General features: G+C 34.2%; 1 protein-coding gene across 1 annotated transcript in view; it reads left to right on the top strand.

Moving 5' to 3' along the window:
- Positions 1 to 13,491, top strand: part of HFM1 (helicase for meiosis 1) — a 38,722-nt gene extending 25,231 nt beyond the window's left edge. The window contains exons 23-38 of the mRNA XM_068406774.1: positions 86 to 183; positions 271 to 402; positions 2,413 to 2,498; positions 3,492 to 3,575; positions 4,623 to 4,780; positions 5,494 to 5,597; positions 7,061 to 7,216; positions 7,652 to 7,747; positions 8,149 to 8,267; positions 9,118 to 9,200; positions 9,346 to 9,464; positions 11,618 to 11,716; positions 12,178 to 12,238; positions 12,503 to 12,608; positions 12,979 to 13,136; positions 13,425 to 13,491. Coding sequence (XP_068262875.1) covers positions 86 to 183; positions 271 to 402; positions 2,413 to 2,498; positions 3,492 to 3,575; positions 4,623 to 4,780; positions 5,494 to 5,597; positions 7,061 to 7,216; positions 7,652 to 7,747; positions 8,149 to 8,267; positions 9,118 to 9,200; positions 9,346 to 9,464; positions 11,618 to 11,716; positions 12,178 to 12,238; positions 12,503 to 12,608; positions 12,979 to 13,136; positions 13,425 to 13,491 — 1,726 coding nt within the window. The remainder of the gene's footprint in view (positions 1 to 85; positions 184 to 270; positions 403 to 2,412; positions 2,499 to 3,491; positions 3,576 to 4,622; positions 4,781 to 5,493; positions 5,598 to 7,060; positions 7,217 to 7,651; positions 7,748 to 8,148; positions 8,268 to 9,117; positions 9,201 to 9,345; positions 9,465 to 11,617; positions 11,717 to 12,177; positions 12,239 to 12,502; positions 12,609 to 12,978; positions 13,137 to 13,424) is intronic.
- The last annotated feature ends 6,922 nt before the right edge of the window (positions 13,492 to 20,413 follow it).

Below are 20,413 nucleotides of genomic sequence, written 5' to 3' on the forward strand. Positions count from 1 at the left end.
TTTTGTTTTCCAGTAGAAACTTTTATGTTGTTATACTTTGCTTACAGTATGGCTTATATACCAAAAAAAAAAATCTTTTTTCCAGTCTTATTCAGGCTCAGCTAGGATGCATTCCTATTCAAGACTTTACTTTGACACAAGATACTGGCAGAATATTTAGAAATGGCTTAAGAGTTACTAGATGTATGGTAAAACTTAATCCTTTTTTTGGTACATATAATAATAAGCTACATTTTATTTGATTAATACAAGTCAATCTTATTTTTACAGGGTTGTCTGACTTTCTGGCATCATGTAAGAACAACTTTTCTGCTTTGTTAAACTCTTTGATTTTAACAAAGTGCTTCAGGTGCAAACTTTGGGAAAATTCACTTCATGTGTCTAAACAATTGGAAAAAATTGGTAGGTACTAGTCAGAAATGATAAAGGTGTAATTTGATAGAGAGTCAAAACTCATAATTAGCCTGCTAACTTCTGGAGTGTCTGCTTACATCCTAATTACTCATTTGCCACAATTGAGTACCACAGTGTCAGAATAGTCTGTCATGATAAAAGTAAAAGTAATCTGTTTAGTAATTTTCTTCAGGCTTTCAAAGTATTTCAGAGTTGTTCTTTTTCTTAATGTTTCATCTCAGTATCTTGGGCATATTCCACATTTGTGTGATTGCGTATCTCTGACTAGGCTATGCCATCCTGTCCAAACAGCTGTCACTGTAGGTCCTGTTACTCATATGCATGAAAGCCCTTTAATTTCCATTGACATGGAAAGGAATCATGAAATAGAAATAAATTTACTGTGCATGAGGTTCTTATACACATGAGGATCACATGTTTCTAATGATCTTCTTCCTATAACTCTATTCTGTTACTGGATGAACGTCTGGCTGGAAGTACAGACTTGTAATTATTTGAAAAAGAGTTCAGAAATTTTTGAGTCCTCTGTATTACAAAAATGTGGTTATACTTGTTTGAGGTAATAGTATAGCTTCCTGCTTTGATGTCTGGTCTTACCATACCTTTCTCGCTTTCAGAATTCACTGCAGCGTTCTCCGTATTTCTTTAAAGATACGTCTACTCTGTACAGAACAGTATAGTACAGAGATCTGCAAATCAGAAAATAGCTAATCCGTATGGTACAGTACTTTACAGCCTTGCCATCTCAGATGCAAAAGCTGTATTGCTTCATTCATGTGGATCCAAAGCAAGGGACAGGGCTTGTTAGCTTGTGCGCAGCACAGTACAGTGTGGTGGGAACCCATTTCCATTACTTCTGGATCTGTACTGATGTGTACATGGTCATCTGAGAAGTCTGCCTCATGTTCCACATTTCTAGGGGGTTAGGATGAGTGGAATAAACATGGCGCTTGCCATGTAGACAAATCCTTTCCTGTACACTGTATTCAATACAGTAAAGTCAATTTTAGTTTTTTAATAACAGAAGTGCTAAATATAGACCTCTGTCCTGTTTTCCTTTTTTTTTTTTATTTTTCGCTATGCTGTCGTTGCTTTTGCAGCGTATGTTCTCTAAATCACTAAATGCTTGAGTTGAAATGAGTCTTTTCTTGTAAGATTGCTGTAACATCTTCCAAGAAGCAACCTAAGAGTCTCTTGAGAGGTTTCCTGCTTAATTTTCAGATCTCTTTTACTGTTTCTACAGAATTATGTATGAAGAATCCAGATTCTTATTCTAAGTATTTGGTACTATCATTTGTCAAAAATTATTGCAGTTATTGTAGTAGGCTGTAGTAACAGGTAAGGGAAATGCCTTTTCATATGCTGTGATGACTCTAAATATCACTGGAAGCTTGAAAGAACTGGGAATCATGAAGAGGAATAAGATTGTATGTGGAATTCTCTGACAGTCTGGTTTTGTGGCAGATATGCCTTGAGAAATTTTTTTGCTAAATCTGCAAAGACTCCTAGAAGATTATAATAAATACTTTTTTTGAGTGAATTTCATTATTAGCTTGCTCAAAAACATTGACATCCTTGTGACTTTAACGTAGTTAAATAATTCCTTGGGTAGGGAAAATATTTGAGACATAGAATGCTGTGTGATGTGCTTTTTTTAATCATACATATGCAGAACACATTTCTTGACTCTTGTAGAAAGTGATCTAAAATCTGTTTTACTCCAGAAAATGTAACTAAAAATTGTCAGTATTGAAATATTTAATGTTTTCATGTTTGATTTGTATGGCGTTTCTTTTTCTCTTTACTAATGGATAAGTGAAATTAAATAATATTAAAATACTTAATCAACTGAAAAGAAATTTAGTGATTTGCTGGGGAAAAAGCTGGGACAAACATACTATAAAATGATTTCTGCTGTGGTTTTACCTGCTATAATGCAGTTGTTGAGAATAATTTGACATTAGTGATTTAACAGCACAAAACTTAAATTTTTCACAGGTGTATCACTGTCAAACGCTATGGTAAATGCTGGGCTGACATCATTCAAAAAAATAGAAGACACAAATGCAAGGGAACTTGAATTGGTAATTTATTACTTTATATGCAGATAAATGTGATAAGGAAAATAATGAGTATTAATACTGTTACCAGTAAAAGCGGTATGGTTAATATATATCTCCTATATGATTGTCAGCAAAATTGAGTGTTTTAAGTGGTTTATTCATTTATACTAGCAAATTAAAAAGAAATATGTGACTGCTGCTATTTTCCCTTGAAAATGTGTATGATGTTTTGTTCTAGCAAATGTAATGTGGAAGATTTCACTGATTTGGCTGGTTTTGGAAAGCAGTTGCTTAAATATGTAGAATTTAATCATTAACATGGTTTGAAACAAAGGACAATATGCATTTCCCTTTTAGGAGTGTTAGAAAAAATATAAAAGGGAATATGTATTTACAGTTTCTCTTGATGTATGTTAATGATGAAAATCCTGAATTTCCATTATTGCTGGTTTCAGTTAAAGACAGTCATAGAATAAAATTCTTCTGAATAACCTATAAAGCACTTCTTATTTTAGGGAAGTTAGATTTTACCCCAGGACAAGTTGTTTAGCTCTTGGAAAACTTTTTAGCTCTGGAAACTTTTTCCAGTGTTCTGGAAGATATAACGGATTTCTGAAGGAAATAGATCTTACTTGGATTTTTCTGTCTTGGCTTTAGGAATTTGATTTCTCTTTTCTGCCCCCTTTTGCAGTTTTCCTGTCATTTGTTTTGTTTTGACTAAAGCTAGGGCAACATAGAAGAGTCATCTCATACAAAACCTGAGTAGTCTGATTTTGAGGTCATTGGCTAGTTCATTGGCTGTTACCTGAACAGAAGTGGTAGCAACATGAAAAAGTATTGCAATTTTCTTTTGGTTATCTTGCTATTCTGGACGTCACTGACAGTAGAGAACCAGGAGTGATAAGGGCTTTTGTTGATAGTATAATTATTCTGGTGACTTATTCCTTGGATTTACATTTCTGTCGGCATCTCTGATCAGCTGAATGTATCAGAAATGAAATTAAATCTTTGCAGATCTTAAACAGACATCCTCCTTTTGGAAACCAGATAAAAGAATCTGTTTTGCACCTTCCAAAATATGAACTGGAGATTGAACAGGTAAACGCTTTTCTATTTATTTTATGTTTTTATGTTGGTATTATTAAATGAAAGGGCAAATACTGACTTAAAGAAATTTTGATCCTTTGCTGATAGAAGATTACACAATATTGTGGCCTCCTTAGCACATATACTCAAACTATTTAACACCGAAGGAGAGCCTTGGAATAGACATTCCCTGTAATACATTGGCCTCTCTCTCGTTAATAGCATTTTGTTACAGATGCAAACCAGTATATTCCACATTCTAGCATTACATGTGAGTCTGAGAGGTCTCTTCTATCTTGAATATAAACAAACCATAGAGACAGAAAAACATTCATATAAAACTTACTGAAGAAGCGTTAACTCATGTTTATTTTCTACGTCACACTTAGGAATACATAGAAGCAATAAATTATTACATTAACCTAGCCGGTGCCCTTTCAAAGGAAGGGTGCAATTCCACATGCAATCAAGAACCTTAAGGTTCTGATGTGCATTTTGTCTTTAAACGGGTCACATACCCACTCTACGTTTCTGAAATGCAAACTTTGAAAACTAGCCTTAAGGTGTCTCATGAAGTTGGTACAAATGAAGACACCTTTGAAGTTAAAAACTCAATAAATGTGTGAAATACTATTGTTACAATGAGCAGTTCTATTTTAGTTTTTCACTTGATGTAACACCAGACGAGTATCTCTAAAGGTAATCTCAGAAGGAAGATTTAACTATTATAAATATCTTATAGAGAAATGTTGGGATGATAAAATATGTCTAGTTTTCTTCTTGCGTCTTTCTCTTTGCATTGAGCAGAGGAGGATTTTTCACAGTCTTAATGTAGACTGTCTTTTATTCTCAATACTTAATCAAATTTAGGATATTCAGCTATGGGCAAGTTAGTACTGTATAATAGTTTTTAAGAACAACAAATAAAAATTGTACCACAAATTGAAATTGCTTGAGTCGAGCTTTTGTGCTTATATCAACTGTTAAAAATTTATGGAAGGTCATATATTTTACTTTGCATATTTTAGCAGTTATGTCTTCTTTATAATTTTTTCCTAGCTTCCAAAATACAGTGATACATTGGCTGAAATCTTAGTAACCATCAAATTAACAAACTATGAGCAGCTACAGACAAAGAGAACAGCGACAGACTTTCACTATGTTACATTGGTCATAGGAGATGCTGACAACCAAGTCATTTTTAATCAGAAAATTATGTATGTATGATCAGGTTTTTGCCTCACATCTTTTAAGGGTGCTGGCTTTTAATCCTTTCTGTGACTTGCAGTTTTTTGCAATACTTTCTATTGATGTCAAATGGTACAAAATTATTCTTTATCGTACATCACTTTCTGGTCACTGTTGTCATTTAAAATGCTGCCCAAGATTCAAAAACCCCAAAAACATGCCAGTGTGCTTGTCAGTATAGAGAGTATGTGTAAATAGCTGTGCAACGCATGTCATATTATGGAAGTCATAATAATTTCCACATAAATATAAAACAAGTAAAATACCTATTAAACTTACACATTCTCAAGTAGTTACTTACTCTTATTAGCTATATTTATTTAATTATATAATATTGCCAAAATTGTTTTTCACTTAGAGATGTAATTAAATTCTCCAGTTGGCTAAGATATGCTTGGAGCAAATGGGAAAAGAGAAACAAAATCTTTCCCAACTGTGTGACCTTCATGTGAGTTCTGGCTGAAGTCTGGCACTTTTGGCAGAACTGAAACTGATCTGCAGGATCCTGGCTCTCTTATGGCCATAAATCATATGTTATTGGAAGGTTATTCTCAGGCCACTTATCAAGCAAAATCCAAGAACTAAGACCAAATAAAGGCTCTTTCACTTGGTTACAGATGCCATAGCATACAGTCTTGTTTTCATTGTCCATGTCTAACAAAACTTTACTGATATATTACAGGGATTCTGTGCTGCTGAAAACTGGAAATTGGATGAAGAAAATTGAAGTGAAAAGAGCTCTTAAATCAGAAGAAATTAGTGTAAATTTAATTAGTTCTGATTATGGTAGGTTGATTGGTATGCTTTTAATTTAAAAACAACTGCACAAGAATTTTGAATAAATTATTAAAACACTTCATATCAAGCCAAAAAGATAATAAAATTAACTGATCTGGAAACAAAATTCTATTACATGTTTTTTACTGGGTTGAGTATGACCTAACAGTCCTAATTACATATCTGTCTGTTTCATTTACTAGCATATTAATGAACTGGGAAACATCAAACTGTTACTGGGTGGTAGTATTTTGCTCTGGTGATACAGATTCTTTTGCCCTTCGCCTTCAAGTTGAATTAACTTTCAGTAGGGATAACCTATCAGTTTAATAGGTTATTTATGCTGGGAAAAGCTGTCTTTGTGAAGGGTTAGGTTTTGCATTGTGATAAAAAAGTATTAGATATGGATTCATCTCCACTCAGTAGCAAGTAATTTCTACAGTGGAAAATTTTGTGCCTTAACATGTGTAGACTTAAACATTGCTCCCCTCAGTGTCAATTTCCATAGAAATGGAACTATAGCAGCAGATGAGGAGAGACAGTGATGACTCTGAAACAGAGAACTTTGAAATACAATTTAAAACCAGACTGGCTGTATTAAATTCTGTCATCATGCCCCACCTGTAAAGAAGATTGCTCTGTGCTAGATTAACTGAAGTATATTTGGTGCTTCCATGATAAATATTGAATATTGAGACTGTTACAATAATCAAGCCAGGAATAATCTGTACGCCTATGGCTAAACCTATGGCTCAGGAAAAAGGTGGGGTTTCTAACCAGAAATGAAGAAAAAATTGTCCTTTTATTACTACTTGGCTATCTACACATTGTCCTGAGTTCAATAAAAATAAACACAACAGTTCATTTCTCTGGAATTGGCAACAGTGAAGTTAGACTAAAAGCAGGTCTTCCTAGTCTCTACTTGAAGGTAATCTTTCCTTTTTTAAAAGCCTGTCTGGTTTTCCAGCAATATTTTTGCCTAATAAAAGACAAAATTACTCTTTTTACAAATGGTGTCTCTCATAGTCTCACATGAATCTTGGTTTAATTAGAACTAGAACCATTATTAGTATTCAACTTCAAAAGTACTATCAACATAGACATTTTACACTGATACTCCTGTAACACAGACTGTAGTACAATTTTAAAATTAAAATTTTATCGGCAGTGCAAAGCCATAGATAAATGTGTTTTTAAAACAATACAGAAAATTTCTATTAAAGGGACTAATTTTGTTACTCATCTAGTAACCATGTCTTTAATTCTAAAAATGTTTGTTTGTTTTTTTTTAAATCTCAGTCATAAAGAATCCATTCATATAATAGTGTGCTTTTAATGGTACATTATCTTAACAAATTTCCATGATCTTTTAATAACATTTATATTTTAACTCTTTAGAAAACTGAAGATAATCAGGAGTTTATAGCAATTTTAAATATTTTTGTGTTGTTTTGTTGTTTTTTTTTTTTAAGTTGGCCTTGATATACAGCAAGCATATACAGCCTTTTACTTAACACCGAACACAGTGGGAAGTAAAGTGTTTACAAATCAAAACTTGAAAGCTGAGTCTTCACTTGATACGTATTATGGCTCACCACAAAGTCTGCCAGCAGCAAAAGTCAATACAGGTAAATGGTCACATCACAACATCAATCTGTTGACCAAAGTCAACAGAAAATGGGAGGTTTGCTTTCAGTAGAGAGCTAGATCTTTATTTATCCATACTGTTTATTTCTCAAGTATAATAAAAATACAATGCTGCTGCTTCCGCTTGTCAAGTAGTACGGTGCAATTCTTTGATGAATTTGAACATAAGAAATATCATGGGTGATTGGTATCTAATATTACTGTTTGAATTTGGGAATGTGGTAGTGCCTTTGTTTTTTGGTAGCATTGATTAATTTCTTTCCAATTACATTGTTTGAGCAGCCCAAAGTTTTGTTGAAGGCAACAAAATTCTAGTGACCCAGATTACTTCTAGCTCGTCTTTTACTGTATGAAGTACACTCTCAACAATACATATGAAATAAAAAAATGAGCATTTCTGTATTATATTTATCTAGGAGGCAGATCTAAACAAGAGATTATTTACAAGAAACATGGAAACAGAGAATGCAACCATCGCTGTAAAAATAAAGATGTGTGTGGACATGACTGCTGTGAGTTTCATTCAGTCTACTATTTCTGTTACTTCTAGACAAATATAATTTAAAATAGCTTCCTTTATACCAATAGCTACATTAACAGAAGGAATGTAAACAAGAGAGTCAGGCCTGAGTTGTTGCTATGATGCAGTCATAAAAGCAGTAATTAAAAGCTTTGTCAAGAACACTTTTATAGGCACTACAATGATTAATAAAATTTTTCAGGACATCTGGCATATGATTTAAGAGCAATATCAAGCTTGCTACACTTTTATATAAATATTGGTGTGTTAAATCTTTTAGGATCTTTTAATAGAAGATACTAAGCTTAGTGGCAAAGTTTCCATTGATCTGGAAAGAATTAGTATTTATCCCTTCTAAACTAATCTGAAGATTATTTTAATTCCTTTTCTTAGGTAAAACTGGAGTGCCTCCAAAGTCTGAGATGAATGGAGATTCAAAGTTTTCTTTGTACCTAGCTGATTTAAGGAGCAGGAACTCAATTTCATCTGTACCCCCAGTAAAACGGTTAAAGGTTCATTTGAATACAGTCAGCCATTGAATAGCTTTATTTTAATCTGTTATGTATTTGTATATATTTATTTGCAGAGAGAATTTTATAACTAAATATAAACATTCAAGTTGATCTTTTCTATGTGGAATGCAAAAAGCAAAGAAATACAAAGGTACCAAAGGTCCAGGAATCTTTGAGAGGTTCTGCTGCTGTTTGGAATGCTTCCAATGATCCACTGCTGTGCATGTACTCTTTGTTTTTATTTTCATGGCATTTGATAGGTTGTGGTGGGTGAGGTACAGAGGAATCATTGGAAGGTACTGTACTGTGACTTGGTTTTGTCCATCAAAATATGACCTGAATGAAAACAAATAGTGGTATTTATCACAGTAATGCTTCTAAGAGATGTTTTTGCATTGACAGGTAGATCCACTTGTTTATAAGAAAACCAGCCGTATTAGTTTTTAACCTCTGAAAGATTTCATGACCTACAATTTATCCCTTTTGAATGTAGTACTAAACTAGTTCTTCTGCAGCAAGAATGGCATTTGAGATATTGGAGTGTTTTATTTCCTCCTCAGTTTTGTTTGCTTGTTTGTTTGCAATAGAGAATGATTTAGCCTATAGCTAATACAGATGAGAGTTAGTGATAACCAGTCTGACTTTGTCAGGGTACTTGGATAACTCTACTAGAAGCATGTAATTCTCACCTTTTTAACTGATTACGTTAGATAAGCAGACACCAGAAAGATTTTATATATGAACTTTAAAAATTATGCTAACTTCATACAGTATGTTATTAATATTGTTAAAAAACAACGATTTTCAATGTGTTTATATCTTATCAGTTACAATAATCTGCTTTCTTTAGATGCAGATGTTAAATCAAGCTCAAAATGTGGATCTCAAACAATTTGTTTTCACACCTAAATCTTTGTTGCCAGCATTGCCAAGGTACTGATTAATATGTAACAAAAAAGAAATCTGCCTTATTTCAGATAGTATGTTAAGTTGTAACAACTAAAACTCTTAATAAAACTATTTTGCAACTCTCTGCAACTGTTTTACTGACATGTCACTGTTTGGTTTTTTTTAATAGGTCTAGCAATAAACAGTTGTCTTCATCGTCTTCATCACCTTCTGTGGACCAGGTAGATAATGTTAATAGCTTAGGAGGATCTCAGAAACAACTGCAATCCTGGAATTATGGAAAGAGTAGTAAGTTATTGCTAATGTTTAAAATTATGATTTTTTTCACTGTTTTGATTTGAATATACTTGTAAACTCAAACTTGCTGAAATTACTACAGCAACTAGTATAGCATTCTAGAACACTGAATATATAGGGAAATATAGTGGCCTTAACTGACTTTCTTTCTGGTATTGGTAAGAATTTCTAATGTAGATCTAAGCATCTAAGTGTACCTTTAAATAAAACATTAATGACTAAATCAAATATATGAGGGTCCAAATCTATAAATACTTCCTGAAAGGTATGACTGTAATGTATTTCCACTGAAGCCACTTGTAATACAAGAGATATTTTACTGCTGTATCTATACATTTTCTTCTTTTCCCTTTCACCTGAAAAAAGTTAGTGAAATATGAGCTTTTGTTTGGTAGTTGACAAAATGTGACCATTCAGTAACTGAGCTCGTAACTAGTAAAACATCTCTATGTGGGAAAAAATTTCCTCTTCCTGTTTCTCTTCCACTGGAAAGGCCACAAATATTTTTACATTTGGTGTTAAATGATCAGTCTTCATTATCAGTGCATAACTATGATGTTTTCCTCACTGCATGCCTTTTGCCATTGTATTTGGTGACAGTAAATTTATGTGAATCAGGTTTTGATTAATTTGGCTAATAAGTAGCAGCTCCAATGAGGTCATACTCAGACATACAAGAAACACTGTGCTGAAATTAATTGAAATGTTTTTTAGTTCATACTGCCTTAAGTGTTGGCAGCTACACTGCATAATTTCATTTTTACTTAACATTTTGATGATGGGATTGTAATCCTGTTCCTTTAACGACTCTTATTTTCCTGCCATACTAATTTACCTGCTATAGTTGTTATCTAGTCTTAAGATGGAAGACTGTTGCATCGCCATATGATCAGTTGTTGGCAGGGTGGGCAGTTAGTGTATGATACGATTGTGTTAAAAGAATAGTCATGGGAAGACAGATGGATATTCCAGTATAGCTGTAGTCTATGCTCAAGAACATCTTGAGGCAAATCATACAGAATCAAGGGGATGTAGTAGATACTGCTGACTAAAAATTATCTCCATTGAGTAGTAGCAGAAAATAGTAGCAGTGGCCATATTGATTGCGCTGGATGCATTTTAAAATACGGCACTAAAAATAGTTCTAATGAAGTAAAGCAGCAGTTCATATGATTTTTATAGGGTTAACTGCATCTGTAATATGGTATCTTTTCATTCCATACAAAAAACAGTAGGTAATTAAGAATATACTGTGAAATTGTAGTAACCTAAACCTATAATTTATTTAAAGTCTGTGTAATAATGCACCATGCTGACTGTGCACATGCAAAATTACAATAGTGCCTTCCTGGTGTTGCCAGTGTCTGCGGAAGAGGATTTTTGATCTGAGCCTGTCCTGCTCTCCCTCTGTTGAAAGGGAGACCTGGATCAGGGTTTCTTAGGCATATTAGGGCCATGACAACAGAATGAAGATTCCAGCACTGTCTGATGCTGGAGAAGTAGTATGGCAGAAGAGATAAAAAAAATAGCAGAGAGAATTGGACTGGTGATGAAAAGAGACAATACAACAAACAAAAGGGAAAGAGAATAAGAGAGGAAACAGGAAAGTCTCCTTTGCACCAGAAAAAGTATTTTAAAACATTAACTATCACTTTTTAATTAAGAATTTTAACAACAATGCTTGAAAATGTGTTTGGCATGGCTAGTACTTAAGCATTAGATGTATGGGAGGAAAACAGCATTCAGAGTGTTTTGGAAAAATGTGGAGAGAAGGAAGGACTGAATTAAAAGTATTAAATTTGGAATCAAACAATGCTTCTGACAAAGGGAAAGAATGAAATTGCAGTGATTTATATAAGGCCTGTTTTTCTAGAATCTACACAGAGGATAACTTTTCTCAAAATAATGCTGAGGAAAAAGTGCATATGTGACAATCCTCCTTTCAATAGATTGGACAACTGATTGTAAAACCGAACAGTTTTTGTTGTACTTGTTCATTACAACTGTATTACAGCTTTCTCCTGGAAGCATTCAGTGTTTGTGAACGAGAAAAGCCAAGAGAAAATGGCATAAAAAAAAAAAAGTTAAAGGATGTTTAATGCATATCTTGACTGATACAGATAAAAGCAGAGCTTGTTTTTCAGATGCTTTGGATGTGGACTTTGCAATGAGAGATGATGTTTGGGATGATATTGATGATGAGAAATTAGTATTTGCTAGCAACTTTGCCAGTAGAGAATTAGGTAAGGTTATTTTAACAAAATTCTTTGTTTCCTATGTACAAATTATTTTACAGGCTGTTATTTGAGAATAATTTATTATAGTATCCAATGAATAGAACTGCCTGAAATTTTTTTGTTAATTGACTTGACTGCCAGGTTTATTACTCTACCTTGAATGTCACCTATATTGAGACAAATTTAAGACAGAAGGGGGAGCTGAAAAAGTCATAATTAAAAATTTTTTGGATGGCCTGCAACTACATATTTGTTAATTTATCTGACTACTTATCTCTGCTTATCTTTACCTTAGCCCAAAACCCACAGAAGAAATATTTCAAGTGTTAAGACATTTGAATAATTTTCAAACTATTATTTATCATATTACGTAAAATATTTACAAGGGGTTTCAGCTGTTTTGTGACTCAGTTTTTAAAACTTTCATTCTTATATAGAACATGGAAATATCTGCCTTCAAATTCCAGATGAGTGTGAACCACTTTGCCAGTATACAGGGAGCAAAGCCACACGTGACAGTTCAAAAGAGTAAGCATTATATAATTTATTACAATTTTATTCAGTTTAAAATATTGTCTGTATTTCACATGTATCTGTATAATTAAATGTATAGAAGGTTGTTCACTCATAAAAGTGAGTGAAATTTCAACTTTTAAAAGGTATGAATTGTTGAATGATTTGAGTTTTTTTTATTTAAGTGTGGAGGGAAATAAATAGAAAACCCTGAACTGAAAAGTAAATAATTTTGCACTTCTGTAAAAATACTTAAATTATTCAACTTGATATTTTCAGTTCATGCACATTACAAGATGAGACCAATATTCAGAACTCAGTTGTTTCTGTGGTCAATAGCACATCAAAAGTTAATTTATCTGTACAGAGTGGAAATAGAAATGTGGTGAGTAAAAATATTTCAATAACAGAATTTCCTATAATTAATGTATTTCATGTGTAAATATATTTACCATATCTGACTTACAAATCAGTTTGGACATACTGCATTTCTGAACCTTTCTGTGTTGTCCTGTGTTCAGTGTGATATACATGATACAAAGAACTAGGACTTGACTTGACTTTATATAGCATGACTTCAAAACTATTTACTGAATTTGATTGTGATTCTGCAAGTCATCCAAGTATATAATTATATTTATCATGTGCTTCGTCCTTGTCAAATACCATAATATCAATATAAATATCTGTACTACATACTACAACAATCTGGCAGTTTCTCTTACCATATGCACTTTTTAACATTGACATTGCAGTTCAGTTTTCAAGAAAAAAAGCATTCAAATCCTTCCCAAGAGCTGAAAAACATACAGTTTTCTTCGATCTCAAAAATAATCTCAGACTCTTCTAAATTCACTAGGAAAGAGGATTTTTTTATTTTCACAAAAGAGGAGGAAAAAGAAGTGGATCCCAGGTAATAAAAAGTTGTGCATGTTTTTCTGTTGCCTTGGTGTTCCAGTGCTTAGCTCGTCATGGAACCGAGACCTTTAGGCGATGTGGTAATTTACAACGTTCATTTTAAAATGATGAATTTTCACAATAATAGTAGCAATTAACATTTCTTAGAAAGGAGAAGACTTTAAAATTATTTTGTTTGTCTTGTTATCTCTTGACTATACTTTGTTGTATAGTGTTCCTGATTCCATAGGTTTTGATGTACTATACCTAATTTAATTTTTTTTTTTTGCTTAATCTTCATCAGATATCTTCTTGATGATGAAATCAATGACATCAAGCCCTTTCTTGGAATATTTGATGGCATTTTGTAAAACATGTAAACAAAATACATTGTAAGTGCTGGGGGAAAAAAAGTTAGTAACTTTTACAGAGTGAAGCCTTCAAATCCAGTTAAAAAAATTTGATTTCTGTTGTATACCTATTTACCAATAGCTGGATTGCTGCATAGAGTAGATAATAACAAAATTGGTGTCTGATTTATGGAATTGTAGGTATATTATCTTATTTTGAAAAGTGCTTAAATATTTGTTTGTTGACCTTGCTGTTTTCAGGATTACAAACAAAAATATTGGAATGTATCAGAAGAGAATAGTTCTCAAACTGAGAGTACCTGCATAAATAAAGTAAAAAATCACATAAGGGAAAGTAAGCTGTTTATTACATGCCCTGCTCACAAGTACTCTTTAAATGAAAGAAAGACTTTCCTCAGAAATTTCTTAATGCTTTTTGGTTTTATCTTTTAGTTTCTCTAATGCATTTTGCTATGAATTTTTCATAGCACTGATTCTGTAAAATAATTAAGTTTACAAGTAAAAGCAATAGAATGGTAAGTTATTCTAGACTATATTCCTTTTGACAGCGCTATCAACTCGTTAATAAAAAAGTGCAGCTTCCTTCAAGCAAATGTGTTTCCACACTCTCAACAAACCAGTTGTAAAGTGCCTATAAACAATATTCTAAAGTTGTGTTTGGCTGTTCACTTTGACACTCAAGGTCATAAAATGGACATTTATGTGTCCCAATACAGATTTAGGCAACCAAGCATTGGATTTGGATATCTTGTAGCTCTAGTGTTTGAACAGTAGATCTTGCAAGTTCGATAGTTAGAAAAATACATGATATTGCCTAAAATCCAAGAGAATGTTAATTTCACTGTTAATTATTCAAAATGTGTGGAATTAAAATGTTAAAATCACACATGGAGCCTTATCTGTCTGTTCTTGCAACACTGTGGTGCAACCAAATGCAACCATGTTTTGCTGCTCTACCTGTCTGTGTTTTTCTCGGCTAATAACATTTTACTAGATTCCAGTCTTTCCTTACATTTTTTACTTACTTTCTGGTATAACTCTTTCTCCATATGAAAGCATAGCCTAGAACAAGCAGCCTCAACACTCATCACTCGATAAGTTTTTGACTGTGCAAATTCCAGCAGGCCCAAGCTTATAACTCACTTTGCTGTACCTCAAATATTTCATAGCATTTGGAAGTTAGTAGTATGTCAGATCTCTTTTTATCTCAATTTTTTTTTAAATTAAACTTCCAAACTGAGGTAACTCAGAATTACTATACTATAGATAAGTTTACCCCAGCAGTCCTAGTCATGTACGTCCTAGTCACGTCCCAGTTCTGTGTCAGGATGAGATTTAAGAATGCAGAGTGCCAAATGTCATTTTAGGTACCCCAGAGATTCTTCCTTTGGCTCCATCTGCCATGCCAGAAGAGCATGGGTCTCTCACATGGAGATGTTCCAGGTCCTCTAGGGCATCTAAAATGGTACTTGATGCTGATGTTTAAGCACCTGACGCTCTCCCTGCTGCTTGAAATACACATTTTTTTTTTCCAATTTATAGTTCATATTTACATGGTATTCTTTAATTGCCTTTGTATCCTGCCTTTCCCTGGGGGAAAACCTGGGGTTTTAGCTTTCAACAACTAATTGAGCTGTTCCTCAGTTTCTTCAAGTTTGTCAAAAGCTTTTACACAGCAACACAACGCTGAGCTTCAAACATGGAAAACAGGAGAGGAAGGAAACAATATAATCATGTGATTATATCATTTATATAATTTATATACTTTTGTGATTATACAACTTGCAACTTTCCAAAACCTCACTCATCTGCTGGCTGCTCAGGCCTCACTTGCAAACCGGGCATGCTTCTGATGGCAGGTGCTGCACTTTTTCCTGCTAGTCTGCATGAAGCTTCTTCTAAAGGTTCTGAACTGTGAGGTGGCCACTACAGTGGAAGCTGATTGTGCTTAGGTCTTCATAAAAATGAATAAGGTAAGCTTCTATTTATTTCTCTGTACTAAGGAAGTATCTTTTCGAGATGGTTTTTGGCCCCATGTCTACACTGATGGTGTAGTTCCATTTTTCTGTGAAATATTTTGGTGGTTTATATAATATCTAGAAAGTACTTGGCATTATTGCCATTTTTGCTTCATTATTTTGTATAGTCTAAATATAACCACTTGTTTTTAGTTAGTTTGTAGGAGTAGGTTTATATTTAGACTATTACTTCAAAGAAAATTATCCTTGCATGCAGGTATTTTATTTTCCTCTTATTTTTCCCCAGTGCAGGAGTTCAGTAGTAGTTATTGGGTTTCTTCAAGATTCAGGCTGACTAATTTTCTGATCCTGTATTCAAATTTTTTCCTTTTGATTTTAAAAGGCTTTAATTTCCAATTTGATCCACAGTCACAACACATGATAACAAATGTGTTTCAGTACTTTCAAGACTATTCAGAGTACTTTGCAGATGTTCTGTAAGATCGTTTACTGTTTTTCACAAGAAATCAGCATCCCATATAATCCTTGGAAAATTACAAAATTGTGCTATTGCTGCTGACAACAGTTCACGGATTTCAGAATATAAATCTTTCCATACTGCGATGTCTTTACAGTAATATTGAACCTCTGGTGCAAAAACATTTTTCTAGAGATAAATGCTTTATTTGGCATTGTTGTTTTGCTTCATTATTCATATTAGCTCTATGACTTTAAATTCTAAATCACTTTCAGAAAAACAGTTTGGAAGTACTTATATGCTAAAGTGTTCTTTCTCTATCTTAGGAGAAGGAATGACTTTTCATGTGGTAGCGTTTGTTATTGTTCTATTTTTCAAATCATAATAACTGAAAGATCAAAAGTGATAACTATAGTAGGCCTCTCTGGCAATAATTAATTGCAGATACACAGTGACTATACTTCAAAACAAATACAGGCAGAAAGAGCAAATTGACTGCAGAATTAGAAAAACCTACCCAAATCTGAATATTTTTTTTTTTTAAATTAAACTTCCAAACTGAGGTAACTCAGAATTACTATACTACTGCTATGTTTAGCCCAGCGGTCCTAGTCATGTACATCCTACTCATGTCCCAGTTCCATGTCATGGTAAGATTTAAGAATGCAGAGTTTACCTTCTGCTCACCACCATCTTCTGATTTCCATAGCAATTGGATGGCTCCCAGGCAGGAACAGTGGTGTTTCTCCACAGATGCTTTATATGAATGACCAGGGGACCAAAATCCCAGGTCATGCGCCAAAAGGCAAGTATAGACGTAGCTATGAAGAGCTGCCTAATTTTAGTCATTTAACTGAATCACCTTAAGTGATAAACCTAGTTTACCTGGACCGCTGTGTAGTCACTAGAAAGAGGCAGGCATTGTCAGAAGATGATTCAGATTGTAAGTGGGATGAATTGCTCTCTAGTGGAACTCGCCAGATTACCTGTGATGAAAGTGACCACATACAGTGGGCATGGAGAAGCTGGTGTGTTGTAAATTCACAGCTAGGCTCACTCAATATTGTCTTTCTTGTGCACATGAGATGCCTGGGTTCTTTTATCCACATAAGGATCCAACGTTTCTAAGTTGAATAGTCTTATTTCTGTGTAGCCAAAGATGGCTGTGCTCCACTACTGTTGCTGCATGCAGCTTCCTTTCAGGTGCTGCCCAAATGATCAAAACAGACTAATGAAATTCAACAGGATAATGTCAGACAATTTCACTAAGCTACTACCAATAGAGAAAATACATAAAAACATTGTTAAAGTCTCAAAGGATGCTTTTTTTTAATTCTGCATAGAGTTGTAACATTAAATGAGTGGCTTGAGTTTGAATCTGGAGGATTGTAAAAGTAATTCTTTGAGGATACAGCCAAATGCCACAGAATTTAGTCTGTGGATGATTCTATAAAATTTACATTATAAAAATACCATTTCCCATAATGGAGTAGTGAAAGAAAATTCAATGTGACAAGAAGTCACATTTTACTGTCTTACTTGTCTGATTCTCTGTAATAAAATACATGCTCATACCTGCTTTTAATTTAACTTCAACTTCCGTATATGCTTCCTTGTCCTATCACATATATTGGTTTCAAAATATAAACTGAGGTCAACCATATCTGTGCCTGAAGAAAATGCAATATGCACTCAAAACCCATGATCTTCAAAAATTGTTAGCAGAAAAATAAGTATAGTGTTTAAACATGTTGCCAGACATGTCCGTGTATAAGGTACGTTTACAGCATATAGAATACTGTAAATGTGTTGTGACATCATTTTCATTGTATGCAGCATGCCTCATGATCATTTTAATTATGTAGACTTTATTAATGTATTTGAAGACTTTAATAGGTTAAACATTACAGTAATTGTTAAAATAATAACAGCGGTTGCAACAAGTCAGACTCTTGTTATTTGGGTGTATTTTTACTTAGACATACCTTCACAAAATAGTTATGTGAGGTATAAAAGTTGGTGCTCTTAAAGGCAGCCAGCATAATGACAAAGAGTGAACAGAAGTCACCATGTGGAACCAATATGCACCTGAAAAATAGTTAAAATCAGTCATTTTGTAGAGCACAAATGATACCTCTCTAAGGCATCATTATGGACAGAATGAGTGGTATCTCTTCTAAAAGAAAGGGTATCTTGCAGTATCTCTTTGTCACCCCTTCTGCTTTTTATGTAGAAGCAAGACAGCAGTATCATGTCAATTGTCTTACTGACAGAATCTTTAAATGTTACCCATGAAATGAGATCCATGAATGCCTGGGGTTTTTTCTAGCTCCTTTGCGTCACGATGAAATAGAAAAGGAGGTACTAGTCAGGGTAAAATTCACTTCCTGCAGAGGACTAACAGCACTGAATTTATTGAAGACTTACATGAGAATAAACTGATGCATATACAGTGTGCTCATGGTTTGCAGTGATGAAGTTCAGCTTGACTGAAAAAAATCAGATAGAAAAAGGGCAGTGGTTCATTGGCTGCCACTGTTTAGCTGAGATACAGGCCACCCTGGTTGAGCCATGTTTCTGTATTAGTTCTTTAAATCTGTATGAGAGAAAGTTGCATCTGTCCAAGCCCTTGTTTTTCTCCCAGTGTTGTAACTCTTGGTCTCCATGTGCTCTTGACAGGTATTTCAGATAGAGTGGGCTGGGGTAAGGACTGCATCCTCCTATGTCATATGAGCCCTTGGGGCCCTTTTGTCTCCTGTCTTGCTCTAGGCTGTGCTGATCACTGTTGCTCTTCGCTGGCTTTGTGAAGTGACTGGCAAAGCTGTGCTACTGTTAACCTGCAGTCCTGCACTGCCTGTCCTGCTCTTAAACTGTCTGGATTGAGACCTCTTGTTATACCAGTTAGGGAGAGTTCTTTCCCAATTCACTTTGGTATGCTGCCTACCACACTAAGACACTGCACTTTAATTCTGGTCTTGTGGGATGTGCTTTGCACATTCCTGAGTCTGTCCGTCTGTGGTTTTTAAATGGATTGTTTCCATGTGCCAGGACTTGAGGGGCACATCTGATTGGTGGTGTGTGAAAATGTTACACATTTTGCAGAAATGCAGTAGATAATACTGGGTGGACATACTTTGTATAAAGAAGGTATGTGTTCTTTCAAATATAATAGAAGTTCCTAGACACAATAGCAAGGAATTTCATCCTGTATTTAACATATACTAGTGGAGCTAGCATGTAATGATTATACGGGCTGTCCTTTTGATTGATGCTACATGGCAATTTCTACATTTTCGATAGCTGAGCGTAGGGAAAAATGCAAAACATTTTGTTTTGAAGGCTGTAAGGGTATTTTGTTTATATAAATGAAACAATGTTTCTTTTGTAACTGTGAAACTTCCTATTAAAGGATGCCTATAACTTTCAAAATACAAAGATGCTTGTAACTGTAAATGGCTGATATATTTGCTGCTCCCCCACCCATTTAGAGGCAAAACCTATTTATGAGGCTTTATTAAGTGCAAATAATTCCCATGGCTTCAGCACAGAAGAAACAGCTGCAGAATATAGTCTGATTTGCATATAAATTACATGATTTCTACTCAGAAAAGAATATTGGAAAATACATATTTCTACAGTAAAAACCTGATAGTCACACATATTAAGGTCAGCTTGTGTAACTTTTTTTAAGCTGCTGCGTGTTGATATCTGATCACAGTTCCAGCTAGATTCAGGCTCTATTAGTTGTGCCCACTATGAAACTGTGAGTTTCTTCTTTTGAGCTAATTAAGCTATCATTTGCAGAAATAGATTCCAAAACATTTATCTCTACAGTTTAAGAACTTAAAATTGCTCAGACTATTTATCAATACAAGTGGAAAAATCCAAGCTTGGCACTTTTCCTTATCTTCAGTACTGTAAATTTGTGATGCAAGGGAATTCCTATTGTTTGGATAAGGCAGAAAAAGTTCTGCTAACTTGCTCTAGTCACTTTATAAATAGTAGGATATGATTAAAGCAGACACGAGGATTTTATTTTTACTGTCCCAAATAGGTTCCTCAAGTTAGCTTTTCTATTAAAGATAAGTTCATACTTCTAAAATCTCTGCCTGACATAGGCCACCTCTGACCAATTGAGATGCTTGGCCTTAATTGGCCAACACAACTGTTTCAAAGCCAAAGCTATATCTGCCATTTTATCCCAGTTGCTCCAGCTCACTGCACAAATTCTATGGAGTAAGATATTTATTTCAGTAGAAGTATAACTCTAGACAATTTTAATAATGAACAGCCTTCAACATAGTAGTCATCTAATTGCTCAACTCAGGTGTTACACTATTGAGCATGGCTTCAGCACCAATACTCCTACAGAGCTTAGGCACCACGTAAAGCCAAGCTCTGCAGAACAGACCCCTGCCACTTCCAGGCAAGCTGGCAGAGCTCCCCTTGATCCTTGAGGAATACCCTTGGGAAGTCAGCTAGCGTG

Source organism: Nyctibius grandis, chromosome 8 (assembly GCF_013368605.1).
Source record: "Nyctibius grandis isolate bNycGra1 chromosome 8, bNycGra1.pri, whole genome shotgun sequence".
In the NCBI taxonomy this organism is placed as follows: domain Eukaryota; kingdom Metazoa; phylum Chordata; class Aves; order Nyctibiiformes; family Nyctibiidae; genus Nyctibius; species Nyctibius grandis.